The sequence below is a fragment of the Pseudopodoces humilis genome, chromosome 1, assembly GCF_049639895.1.
Source record: "Pseudopodoces humilis isolate 2021_Gansu_Grassland_sample_001 chromosome 1, ASM4963989v1, whole genome shotgun sequence".
Classification (NCBI taxonomy): Eukaryota; Metazoa; Chordata; class Aves; order Passeriformes; family Paridae; genus Pseudopodoces; species Pseudopodoces humilis.
Window position 1 is genome coordinate 70,965,913 of NC_142200.1, and position 14,131 is coordinate 70,980,043.

General features: G+C 36.8%; 1 protein-coding gene across 7 annotated transcripts in view; it reads right to left on the bottom strand.

Annotated features, from left to right (window-relative positions):
• Positions 1-1,702: 1,702 nt before the first annotated feature.
• TENT4A (terminal nucleotidyltransferase 4A) overlaps positions 1,703-14,131 on the bottom strand; it is a 65,671-nt gene continuing 53,242 nt past the window's right edge. For 3 of the 7 annotated variants that reach the window (XM_014262041.2, XM_014262044.2, XM_005533507.3), the window contains 2 exons: positions 13,297-13,455; positions 1,703-3,959 (listed from right to left, as the gene is read on the bottom strand). In XM_014262041.2, coding sequence (XP_014117516.1) covers positions 3,780-3,959; positions 13,297-13,455 — 339 coding nt within the window. In that variant the 3' untranslated portion in view covers positions 1,703-3,779. Of the gene's footprint in view, positions 3,960-9,169; positions 9,278-13,296; positions 13,456-14,131 lie in introns of all 7 variants that reach the window. The other 4 variants (XM_088055987.1, XM_088055983.1, XM_088056011.1 and 1 more) reach the window with 4 other exon arrangements.

Below are 14,131 nucleotides of genomic sequence, written 5' to 3' on the forward strand. Positions count from 1 at the left end.
TTGGTATTTTTCTTCACACATTTTCCTGATATCCAAGATGCTTCTTTTCAGGCTTCTCTTCTAAATCTACTTCCAAAATCCTCCTTTTTTTTGGCACATCTGCTTTCCACAATGCTTTAACCCCAGTCAAAACAGTGTAAGTGCACAAGAGCAGCCACCTAATTAACGGCTCTGTCATGTCTTTCAATTGAAGAATTTAGGTCATAATTTTGGTTTATTCCAGGTATTATTAAATTTAAAACCAGACTATACTGGCAGCAGTGAGCAAGTAGGCAGCTTCTTGTCCTTGAGAGCACAGAAGCTGACACATTTATTTCCCCACACATATACACCAAGTGATCAGTTGCCCAGTAGCTCTCAATTTAGGCTTTTCTTTTTACCCACAAATCATGAAGAGCTCACAGTGCTTTGAAAGCGTGCTGTATTCCAATGCTACTCTGACTATTCCTGTGCTCAATCTCAAGAGGCTGCTCCCATGGAAAGAAACTGTTGAACCAGGAGCACAGTACCACCAGTCACATTTCTCTCTTCTTACCCTGCTTCAGTGCACAGCGATGGAGTTACAGGGAAAGTCCAATGCAACACCAGCATTGACATGTCTTATAAACAGGAACAGATCATAACTGAGCTCTTTCTATGATGTATTCTCTTGGTCCCATCCCTCCATTCAATTTGCAGCCTCTTCCTTCCACTTCTTAAGTCCATGGACTAATTTTGCCTATAAACAGAGTACAAAATAGTCACTAGGGCTGGGAATAAGGGTATATCTCAGATTTTTATCAGAGAACAAGGGTTCAAGGGAGAATCCTAAGGTATTAAAATGCAGACCACTGACAAGGATAGATAGTTGAGCAAAATCTGTGGGAAGAATAATGCAAAATCATCATCTGGGACAGGAAAAGGGAAAAGGTAGAATCTAGGACAACAGAAGTTACAAAACCAATGCCACTGCACTTAATCTTTGTGTCTGCAGAGATTATATATCTCTCTGTCAGCCATGTCCCACTGGCTAACTGACTTTTGACAGAAAAAATAATTGTTATCATCCCAGCTACTACTGAGTGGTTATTTTCTCTTCCCACTACTCTGCTTTCTCCAACAAATACTCATTATGATTGACCAAGCATCACAGACCTCTCTGACTGTCAACCCCTAGCCTTGCATTGCTGTCTATTAAAAACACTTCCCTTTCTCGGCATTCACAGATAAGTATCTACTAGTTCTTTCCAAAGAACTTTCATTTTTCAAAATTTTTAATTAGTTGCAGACACTCCAGAGACCTTTCAGTCTCTGAAAAAGACAAAATACATACAATCTTTGGGGAGGCTGAAACCTAGATGAAGATTTTGAAAGGAATTTTAAAACTACAGGGAGGAACTAGGAAAAAAGTTAATTAAAAGTTAAGGGATCCCAAGGAATTAAGTCAGTTGATCTCCTCTTGAGAATATAGTGGGCAATACCTCCAGCTCCTCCGCTTTCTCATTATTGAGGGATTAAATCCACAACTACAAAAGCAACATCCATGCTCATAATTCCCTTTAGAAAAACATAATTTTAGGGCACCCATCCACCTTCCAAACTCATTTTGAAGATGCTCAACATGAACAATTTAAAGCAGGTGTTCAAAGTGTACATCAAAGAATAGGACATGGTTGAGTGTCACTTCATCCATTAAGCTTCCCATAAAAAAAGCACGTAAGAGTGACTGGTCTCCAAAGTTTATTAAAAATCAAAGAATAGAAAACTTTACATAAAAATATGTCAATTTTAGCTTCCACATAGTTGTCCACACAAAAAATTTAAACATTTTTTTAAACCTGTAGCACATAACCACAGTGATAGCCAGGCCAATTAATTTGGTTCACCATGACTGAAGTGTTACATGATCTCACTTTTCAAATGAGTTTGGCTTTAAAATGGACACTAGTATAAGACACCAATTAAAGCCTCCGAAGGCTCTTTAATGTAGTTATGCTTGATATTGCTAGTGTGTGACGACTAAGCAGTACAGGCTCATGTGACAGCCCTTAGGTATTATTCATGAATCAGCTCACAATTTTTAGAACTTTTTTATTGTGATGAGTCTGGAGCATTAAGACAAACTTTCTGCAAACAGATATGCACTACTCTAGTTTGGAATGATGCCCTCTCTCCCCTCAAGGACCTGTTTGTGTTTGACAGATTCAGTAATAACATGAACTACTTCTGCTTCAAAGGCATATAGCATATCAAAAAGCTTCATGCTTGACACTTAATTTCAATATTCAGATACCAGTTTTAAAACCTTCTATATCTGTACACAGTATAGATGTCCTGTTAACAAGATTCTTCAGCTTTCTCTGCTACTGGACTTACATAACTCACCTGTAATTTTCTGTATAATTTAAGAACTTCACTTAAAAAAAGGGAAGCCAGAGGGCATGAGATGTGACCTACTCCCAGGACAACTGTGGTGCTTTAAAAACTCAGGGTTAGGCAGGATGTACATTTTTCAAAAAGACAGTGTTTGTCATGGCAATACACACTTGCATAGTATACCTGTATGCATCTGTAAATTAAGTGCCAGCCACTCATACGGTGTACAACACTGAGTTGTGCTCTCCTGCAACACATCAAAAGATACTTCTTGCAATGCTTAGAGCAGCTTTAGTACTTTTTATATATTTGCTCTTAACAGAACTAATGCATACCACCATACAGATTCCTTAATGGAATCAACATATTTCCTTTCTCCACATTTCTTAAGCCGGGTATCTCTGTTTAATAGTAGTGTTTCAACCCAAACATTAACAAGTTACATTACTAAAATGCATCAAAGCATGTAGTTGACAGCTTTTTAATTTCATATCAGAACTTGAACCATAAACTTTTTCCCATTCCTCTGAAAAGTTTTACTTCTGGTACTACAAATGTTCAATTTGTTGTCTAGTTAAAGAAAATTAAAACTCACTGGTCAGAGCAAGACGACTGATAAGAGGCCAGACAATGAGCTAAAAAACACAGGGTCAAAATGCTTTGGAGATTAGTAAAGTCTTAAAACTGTAAGCCAAATCGTGCTTTCATTGCAAATCAAGAAGCCTCAAATACTACCAAATGTCATGTTTATAACACTGCTCAGACAACCTGCCAAAATGATGACCCCAACTTAGATAATGCAACCTGGGAAAGGATCTGTAAATTAAAAAACCTCTTCCCCTTAAATATAACTTATGTGATAATATGAAATTAAATTAAAAATTCCAAGTTATTGCACAAATCATAATTCCAATATTTACAGAGAAAAAAACTGAGCTCTGGAAAAAAAAAGAAACTAAAAAACAAAAAACTAAAAAAACAAACAACCAACATAAGAGAGCAGCAAATTTACTTTTATGAATTCCCAACTTGATTTGCTGCAAAGAAGAAAAAGAAGTAATTCCAAGGAGATGAAGTTTCCTTCACTTCTAAAATAAAAGGAACAGATATAGCCACAGCAAAAAAGCTACAGCATTTGTAATACAATGTCCTTGCAGTTCTATTGTCAGAGCTGCTTCGACACTGAATGAACCATTGTGGGAAGGCAGAAAACAAACTTCCACATTTAATAAGGCTTCACAGATAAGCACAACTACTTCTTGAAGATGGACCGAACCACCACACAAAGAAACATGCAAAGAAGTCAGCTGCAGATATTTGGCAACACCAATAAAACGATGTGCTGGATGCTGGTCTCCATCCCTCAAGTCGAGTGGCACTCACTCAGTTTGTCTGAACAGGGAAGGTCATTTTGGCATCTGCCATTATCTGCTCAAACTAATAGGCAAGCTGTCTCTGTGTTTTTTCCTTCTCCATATATTACGATTGTACTGGTGGTGTCCCCGGTTACCAACTGGTTGCCTCATGCCTCCACTGCTGATGGGGCTGTAGCTGTTGCCTTGGTTATGAGTTCCTTTCATGGAAAACTTCATTCCACTGTGCTGCTAAAAAATAAAATAAGATAAGCATTCATTTAGGTATAAAAACAGCTAACAAAATACACATTACCCATTGTATTTCCCCAACATACAAGTCACTTCCATAAAACACTACTTGAAGCAGTGGTCTTTTCATGCTTGTTTATTTGCAGCTGTGCAAGTCCCAAGGCACTAACAGCTTACTAAGTGTTTTCTGAAGAAAATGAAATGGTGTACATTTCAAAACACCCTTAAAACCTCAGTATGAAATTTACTCACTGTACAAGTCCCTTATAAAACCAGAGAACTTCTATGTTCAACATTAATTGTGACAGATGTATCTATTTTGGATAGTATCTCAGCAGGAACATGACCAAGTAAGACACTTCAGTCTTTCAGAAACATCATAGAGAAATGTAAGAGCAAGATCACATGAGCTGATGCTTGGGGAGTACAAGTCTGCTTTCACCATAATGTCAAGTCAGTGACAGGCAAACTAAGAATGGCTTATGAGAAGCTTGTAAATCCTCCTGGTCTGATCATCAGGTTACACAGCTCCTAGACTGTACCTCATATACATACCAAGGCAAAACAATTAAGTCACCAGAAATATAGCATAATACTTTCTTTGGGAGATCTCCAATAACTCAAAACAAAACTTGCCCAGAAGGTTTAGCAGCAGTCTGAGTAAGCCTACCTCACCATAAGGTACTACAGATATCTGTATCACTTAATAGCATACAGTAAGTTGGCTTAATATGTTTGTACTTAAATTAGGTACAAGATTTTCAGAAGATAAAACAAAAATAATAATACTGGTAACAGAAATAAATACTGGTAACATCGATGCAAGCAACATTTCCTGATGTCTGACAGCAATAACTCAACAGACAACTAATTGCCTGTAACAAGAGCTAATTCTAACCTTAAGTGGTTGAACAGGAACACATTTGGGACAATTGCTTAGAACACCGAAGTAGCTGCAGGTACTTCATATTCTGTATTTCCAAACAAGTGTGAAGTAGAAAGAAACAAGAACACCAAGCCATCATTACAATTGTGTGCACAAAACAAAAACAGTTATTGAAAGCATAATTCTGTAAGCAATATTTTACTGTCAAACTGTAACTAGAAGAGACACTGAGCATCCAGAAAGACAAACTGGTGATGAGCAGTGTTGAGGAACAACCACAGTTAACTTCAAGGTGGCAAAAAAACCTTAAAATTATTTTTGATTTGTACAGTTTCCTACAGCAACCTATTCAACCTTCAACATGCAACTTCTATACTCTTAAGATAGATGCACCAAGTGTTATTCTCAGACTAGCAGTGGCAAAATAATTCAAGGACAAACAGAAAAAGGAAATGCAAGCTAAGAATTTTTCATTCATAAGAGACATTACTTCCCAAACATAATTTATTGATCTATATTTCAGAAATAGCTTCTAGACATTTTAGCAAGTAAACAACATGAAACTAAAAGAAAAAAAAGAGAATGTTTTATATTTTTGGCAAGTGGCCCTTCAAGCAAACACATCATGTCACATTCTCATGCAAAGTTTTCTAGTTCAGCAAGCATATCTCTGAGTCAATTATATATAAGCATTCGCCTGAAATTACATCAAAATACTAAAAATTACCCTGTAATAGTAAAACACTAGAAGTAGCCAGTCATCACAGTGACCTTCAATGATATGCTGAAGAAAGACAGAGGAAAACTTTAGTATTGCTACTGAACAACCAGAACAAAACTGATCAAGGAGCATACAAACTTCCAGGAAGCCAATCCATCCACTTCAGTTGAAAATGTCAAAAATCTGGGAATTTCGTCCTCAATATGAATGAGGATTCACTGAAGAGAAAGTGACCCCAAGATGAGACAAACAGCACAGCAAGTATGACAAGTACATCTACCTGTATCCTAAAAGACCTCATACTCCTTGACTGCTCAAAATGTAAACAAACTTTCAAAGAATAATTAATAACCTAGACAGAATGTGAACTCAATCTTGTGATGAAGCATTGTACATTGTTTTTTGGCCATCAAGATAAACTGTCTGAGTAGAATCTGAATTTATCAGTCTTACGACTCATCAGCTGAGACAGGTGCTTAAGGAAGCTGACTCAGGGACTACTTCAGTAAGAGATGATGCCTTTATACTTACCAGTTCCTCAACTACATTTTGTTCACTAGTTTGTTCATTTTTTTGAAACCATCAGCTTTTAGCATCCTGTGCTACAGCATTTCACAGCTTAAATGAGCATCACGTTTAATTTGAGCCTACTATGGGATGATCTATCAGTTCTCGGAGTAAATAACTTCTTGTTATTCTGTTCTCTAACTTTTTCATATACTGCTGATGACAATACAGACCCTAGATCATATACCTCATCTTGCTGAGGTTAAACATCATTCTTTCTTCACACAGAAGCAATTCCATGTGTTTGATCACTGTTAACATCCTTCCCTAGTCTGCTTCCATTTCTGTTTTGACTCTTCTCTGAGAAGTAAAGAAATGGCAAAATTTTACTCGCTGTTGGTGTTCTGTAAGAACACCATGATGTCATCTTTAAAAGAAACTGCCTGCTCAGAGCCTACCACTCTCTACAAAGTTTAAATGATTTCTCTCCCTCCTGGTGCATTACCTTGAAAGGTCCTCCTGCATCCTTTTCTCAGATAGCCCTTAAGGTGTTTCTCACCACCAGCAAACGTCACCCAGGTTCATCAACTGCCTTTTAGACATTAGGCAGCATAAATTCCTGCAGGGCTTTCCTGGTGAACTCCATCTTTTACAAACACTGAATTTTTTGTTCCTCATTTTCCAATTAGTTAATTGTTTAAAACAGGACACATTGGAAAAAAGAAATTTACTTCATGTTTTTTGAAATCTCAAGAGACTGTAACAAACATCTTTCTCCTGTGCACAAACTTCTGGTCATCCCCATGCTCAGGACTCACACAATCACTGACAGATGACATCTGTAAGCAGATAATTTCTAGAGAGATCAAATAATCCAAAAATAAAGCCCTTTATCTGTGATACAACAGAGAAATCTTTGATTCAGAAGTTTCAACTTCTTTGGGTCTATTTCTCTAGATAGAACAATCTCTCCCATCTTAAGGCTATTGATTTAATAAATGAATGATAGAAGCAATTTGGTTTTTAGCTGTGTTGAATAATCTGATAGATCTGGAAGGTAAACTAAAGAATTCACATTTAAGACAAGGCTGAGGATGGGGGTAAGGTGAAATTCTGCACCACACACCAGGTTAAAAAAGTTTCCAGGGAAAAAAAAAAAGAACTGAAAATAGAAAGACATACAAACAAACAAAACCCCCACAACTTAAGAGAAAAAAAAAACACAACAAAAACCCCCACCAAAAAAAAAAACCAAACCAAAAAAACCAAACGAAAACAAGAGGAAAAGAAAAAGCACCAGAAAAAACCTCAAGAAAAATCTGGTTGCAACAGAAATACCAAGTAATTATTTGCTAAGGAAACCAAATTTCTATTCCTGAAAACTGTTAAATTTACTGTACAAAACTGCTGACATTTAAAGACTGTCACTATTCAAAAACAAAATTTATAGCCAAAAATCAATCCCCTACAATTTGAAATAACACAAGTAACATAACAGAGTTGAAATCTAAATACAGACAGGCTTCTGAATTGTTTTGGTCATTTGTTAGTATTGTTTTTGGTTTGGTTTTTTTTTGCCTGATAGCATTTCTAAAGTGGGGAGGAAACAAAGGCAGAAAAATGTTGGTAATGAAGTATCTGTGCTCAACGTAAAAAGAGACTAAACATACAGTGCTTCAGCATGATTGCTAAGTGCTTGCAGAGGTAAAGGAAAAGCTTAGAAAACACATAAGACAGTTTTAAAAGATCACATATTTACTATTTTGCTGTTTAGAGTACAGGATTAAAAGGCCATGACTGAATCTCGTCTGCAGTTGATCAGATTTGTAACCAAAAGCAAACACCTCAAAATCATTTCACGTGAAATACCAGAGTAGTATTCAGTGCTACCTTAATGTACCATTAACACTTTAAGTATCCCTTAAATAACCTATAATGCATTCTCAAAATACTTCACAAAGTTTACAGTATTTCTTAACTCTCTTAGGCTTGTAGCATTCACTTGCTGACTTTGTGAGTATACCAACATCTGTAAATACACTCAAAAAAATTAACAACTTCTTCATTATTAAATAGATTCCTTGTTTTGCAGAGAAATAATAGACAGTGACCTAACCGACATTTTAGTCACAACTGCATAAACAGTAAGCCAATTATTAGGCAACCTAGCCTCATTACTTTTAATTAGTTAACAGGATTCTGCAAGATATCTGCTCGTGCTACCTGGGTGTACTCAACCTGGTAAGATTTCTATGTGGTCTAGAATTCTAAGCTGGAATAGAGACAAACCAAAGTAAGTTCTTCCAAAAGTTATTTAGTACTGTCAATCTATGAAAATATGTCTCAAAACACAGGCAACAGAGACACTTCTCTTTTTGGGACCTACAGGCCATGTTCACCTACAACTGATAAAATCTTGAGTCCTGAAGAGATTTTATAAAAAGAGCCCTAACTCTTTTCTGGTATTATTAAAAGGGGAAATTTATAGGGCAAACCATAAGAACAGCAAAGAATATAGATAAACCAACATGGGAACTTAAAAAGAGTTCAAAAGCAAGAAAAATTTTAGATGTTTCTTACCTTCCAGCACAAGAAAACTGGAAAAATTAAAGCTGCAAGGGAGCAGATTATTTCAATATTTCAGATCTTATTTCACTTCATTACAGACGACTGTCAAAACTACCACACATAGGTCAAGGTCCCCTTCACCTTTCACAACAGGTTAGGCAGTACTAGTATGAGCAGCTCCAAGATAAACTAGTGTTTGAGAGAGCAGAGGGCCTAGTCCCCAAAATGAGGGACTGAGAGTAAGACAGTACTATCAGCACTGCAGCAAATACCAAACTACTTTATGATAAAGAAAACAGAATGACAAATGAAATAAATACCCTTTCAATCTTGTCAGTACCCAGGTTTCCAAGCTGAGGGGCAAGGGTCAAAACAATCCTACCAGAAGACAGAACTTGTACTGCAACATTGCTGCTGTTGTGACATGGGCCATGAAGTGTATCTGCATACTTGCCACTACAGAGAACAACGGATAATAGCTTTCTTAGGACAAAGCTGACAGTTTCAGACCTTAAAAAGAAATCTTACCTCACTGAGAATTCTCACTTCCAATTTGAAACAGAAAAGCCATTACTACAGTAAGAAAACCCCTTTCCAAATGATGAGGTGATACCAACACAGTACATGTGAAAAAGTCTGCAGAGGAAACGCATATGTGATTATTCAAATCAATCTCAGTTTGCGAGCAAAAATCTGGAAAAAACACTGGAAGATAAAGGACTACTGTGCGAACAAAAGGAAGGTATGATTTCTACGTTTCCTTAGGTCTTATTTATGGTGGGTTTGTTTATGTTTCTAAGAAAATTCTATTTAGACTTTGCTTTTCTTACAACTCAAAAACACTCAGGAAGCAACTGCCAATGTGGCCAGAGGATCTCATACCTACAGTCCTATAAACATCTAGACTAAATGTTTATATTAAGACCTCTGGAGATCACTAAACCAACATTCTGTTGTAAACAGTCAGATTAGGTTATTCAGGGTCTGGTCAGGCTAAATGATTTTCCATACATGGAAAGATAATACCACATGTAAGTATAGGGCAATCTAGATGAAAAATCTCTAGTACTGTTTTCAGCTGAACAACCTCAAACTCAGATCGTTTTTCCTTCTCTTCTTTCCTTAGAAAAGGAAATAAAACACCACCTTCTCCTAAGTTTTGCATGTGTTAAAAACCAAACACTGTTCTGTCACACATAGAAGATGAGAATCTGACATTTTGAATCAAAACTGTTTCCAAAGTAGACAACTTTAACCTACTTCCTATGAAAATGCATGGACACTGAAAAATTATTCCACCCTAATTGAGAGCATTCTCAATTTAAAAAAATTACAAAAGTTTAATTTGGTTGAATGAAGAAGCCTTCGGTACCTAAGCAGCTTAGAAATGCCATTGAACAAATTAGGTAATTTCTAAATTGAAGCTGACATACTGAAAACACTGAAGTATCTTAATATACAAAGAGAATTCAGCATACTTCTGCACTGACATGAATAAAAACATGTACTTAAAAATTTATCCTTCATCCAAGTGAGTAACACTTAACTGTCTGCACTCATCTAAAATAAATTTTGACTCAAGTCCCTGACTAATTTTGTTTGCAACACTACTAACTTTCCAGCAATCATCTCAGAGATACTAGCAGTATCAGCAGTGAGACAAAGCAACACCATTAAAAATTATTCTGGATAAATGCAAACTCTGAAACAAAATATGTTAGCCCCAGAAGTGCCTGTAACACAATATAAAAAAGTAGTTTATATGTTCTACCTTATTTGGTTAAACTCAAAAGAATCTACTCCTGCAAGTCATTTTATAAGTTTTGACTGTGGTATCTCAGCACTGACATTAAAGTTTTAACGCGTTTTCTCCATAGCAACAAACGTACTCCCAATCAGACACCACTCACCTTTACTGGAGACTTTCTCAAACACATTAGAAGCCAGCCAGTGCAGCAGAGGGACTGGTGCTAACTGGCTTTAGATACTTTGGAATCAAAACATAACCCTTTGGGGGAAAAAAGAAAGCATCTTAAAAGTTAAATGAAAGAATTCTTCTGACTTAAGAAAAAGGAAGCTGCTTCTTCTATCTTCATTTTGGTAACCTAGCAAACAGCAATCCAGCACTAATTAAATTTATGTCAAAGTAGCAACAGGGAATGTAGTCCCCTCCTCTCCCTGGGAAGTTAGCAAGAAATTTCTGCCCCTCTACTCATCTGCACATGCACACCAATATCTGTTTATTGGCTTATTTCTAATGGGTAGCATTGCTTCATAAACCGTTCTGCTCCCCCAAGTAAAATTTCAAACTGCTGTCAGCAGAGTAGAAGCATGATCATCTTGGAAAAATGATGGATGATGATGGTCCTGAAAAGCACACAGACCTATGCCAGGAGCTTAATCAGTCCCTGAAATATCTGGAAATTCTCTAATTAATTATGCACTACATAAACAGAATTGGTAATCATACCAAACATATTTCAAAAATGAAAATACCAGGAAGCTTTAACAGCAGCAAACTTGCCTATAAGGCAGTAATTTGCTCAAAATACAGTTAAATGCTCTTGGCACCTCCTGCTTTTGAGATTTGTACTTGACATCTAGGTACAGCTTTCCAAGCTGAACTGAGGTGGAAAAGGTTACCAGAGAGAAAGCTGAAGACACCATGCAGACAAATAAGTCCCCTTCAAAATTTTTTTAATATGAAAGAAGACTTGATTTTAAGAAAGTCTTAGACATGTTCAAATCTATCAGGACAGGAAGTCCTCTAAGATGGTAGAATGCATCTATTAAGAGTTATAAGCTAGCTGAGTCTCATCAACTCAAAAGAAAAGCCATCAGCCTAATCTAGCACAGTTACGTTCCAGAAAGTTGGAAGTGGAAAGGAGATATTTACAGTATTCTGCGTGATACTATTTCATTTCCCACTTCTGACTTGATCATAAACTAAAAAAAACACACTTCTACTTCACAAAATATAAGCTTTTGATAAATTCAATACAAATAGTCTATTATCCCATTTCTAAACTATAGGTAGCAAGAAATTCTTCTGATTTAATGTAATTCTCAATGGCACATATTTGTTAAGCAAAACCACAGAAAAACTCCTGTTTTTAAACATATAAGTACTGTAAAACTACTAACAGAACAATTAATCACTTGAAAGGACAGTCAAGGAACTGAAAGCCAGAGATAGTGCTACAAAGGAGTTGTTTTCCAAGATTCAAAATTCTAGCAAAGATCCAAAATTCACATGACACACTGCCTCCTCACAACTGTGGCAAACACTCTGAATGCCAACTTGTTTTGTACTAACAACTGCACAGCTTCTAACTAGCTCTAGGGTACTTCTTCAGAAAAGTAAATATGTTAAGGAAAGAATAATCTACACTAAGTTTGTATTTCAGATGAATTTTAACTTAAAATAAGTCTCAAGTTTTATTTTAAAAAAATTTCTAAAATTTCATACTGGACTGTATTCACTAGCCAGTGAATACTCAATTGCAGACACTATTATAGAAATCTTTTATTCTATTAACTTCTCACTAATACATTTCCTGTGCATGTAAGCTGGTCTTGCCAGTGGTACTGAGTAGTAGGGAAAAAAAGGAGGGGAAGAATCTGTGTAATCAGTTAGGATCTTAAAACCAAAGGCAAGTCAAGGGAAGTGATCATTTCCCCTCTACTCAGCACAGGTGAGGTCACACAGAGAGTGGTGGGCCCAGGTCTGGGCTACCCAGGAACAGAGATACAGACAAATGGGAGAGTGTCCAGTGAAGATTCATAAAGGGAATAAGTGCTGAATCAATTACAAAAAGACAAAGTCATTAAGTTGAAAATCTCCTGGTGCTTGACTCACAAGAACTCTGATAGAAGGACTTGGAGAAGAAGAAGGAGAACCTGACCAAACCTAAGTTTCAAAGAAACCAGCTCACTGTTTTGTTACCATAGGCAACCTACAACCCACAGTTTGCAAAAAGCCTCCTGTGAGGTAAGTTTGACAAATAGCTTTAATTATAAAGACTGAGGGAGTGTCTTCCTTGCAGAAAGATGCATCGAGGTTGTACCAGAATGGATACACTGGCCAAAATACATTCAGGTCCCATCACATTTATGCACACATTTAATTTTTTGGTAAAAATCTTGTGCACATGTCCATAACTAATCTTCTGTTCTCTACCTTTAAAATGTATTACAGAATATTACAACTGTAACCAAATCTGTTCCAATAATTCAAAATAAAGACAACTAAATAAGCCCAGAAAGCTCACTACTATTCATTAAAAATAAAAAACTATCTTACAGCTCTACCACCTATATGGTGGTAGAAATTAAACAGCCTAAAGATCTACAAATATTGCACTAGTTGGCCACCAGGACTCTCAAATACAACTTAAGGAGTCAGACACCTGACACGCCTTTTTTAACTTACTTCTAGGTGTCTGTGTTGTGGAAGGGTTCTTCTACTCTAAACCCTTTCCCACCCTTTGCTCTCCCCGCACCTCTGACACAGCAGGTAAGTACTTCTATGACCATGTGAAGCTTAGTACATGCTCTATAAAGATGATCCTCAGAGGCTTTTAGACTGACAGCACAGCACACACAACCTACACTTGTGATGTGATTGCTTGCTCATGACAGTTGCTGGCTCATACCTGATTACTGGCAGCCATTATCAGGGTTCTCGGAGGCGCAGATTGGGGTTTACCACTTGGCAGGGGCAATGCGGGTGCTAAACTGGCCATAAGCTGAGTCGGTGCTTGAAGACTGAACTGGTAAACATTAGGAGCTGTGCAAGGTGGTGTATCTGATTCCTTTTGGCAGAGAAAAAGGGGAAAAGAAAAGCAACTTTACAGAAAGTACAGTATATACAGACTATGCACCAATGAAAATGCATCCAAATATCAACTCAAGTGAATACTATAAAACAATGATTTTTTTTTTCAATAGCAAAATAATAATGAAATAAAAGCCAGCACTATGTTTATTTTATACATGTAGCAAAAGTTTAACTGAACCTCCATTAAAAAGACAATGTCAACAGGTCTATGGTAATCACAGGTCAGTTCCAGTCAGCACAAATCTAAAGCCAAAGTTATGTCTCTAGCAAATTCAAACTAGAAGATGAGAACTAAAGCTGGGAGAAAAGAGAACAAGAACAGCAATAATCTGGGTGACAGAACATAAGAACTTGAGTTGTCATGACAGATTCGGTCCTCAGAACAGTGTTCTGGAGTGTACTGATTTATACAGTGAAGTTACTCACTGTAATTGTTACAATCTTCTCCACTCTATCCAGCAATAGCAAAGTTAGGGCTCCACCTACCAAGAAACAAGTTGATGCTCTGCCAGTAAGGACCAGTATATATGTACCAGTTGCACACACCACTGCTCTTGGGAAGCTCTGCTCCCCTCACATTCCATCTGAAATCTGAGGGATAGTTCTTCAGGGAAAGCAAGATAGATGTAGGATAACAGAAAAGATAATGC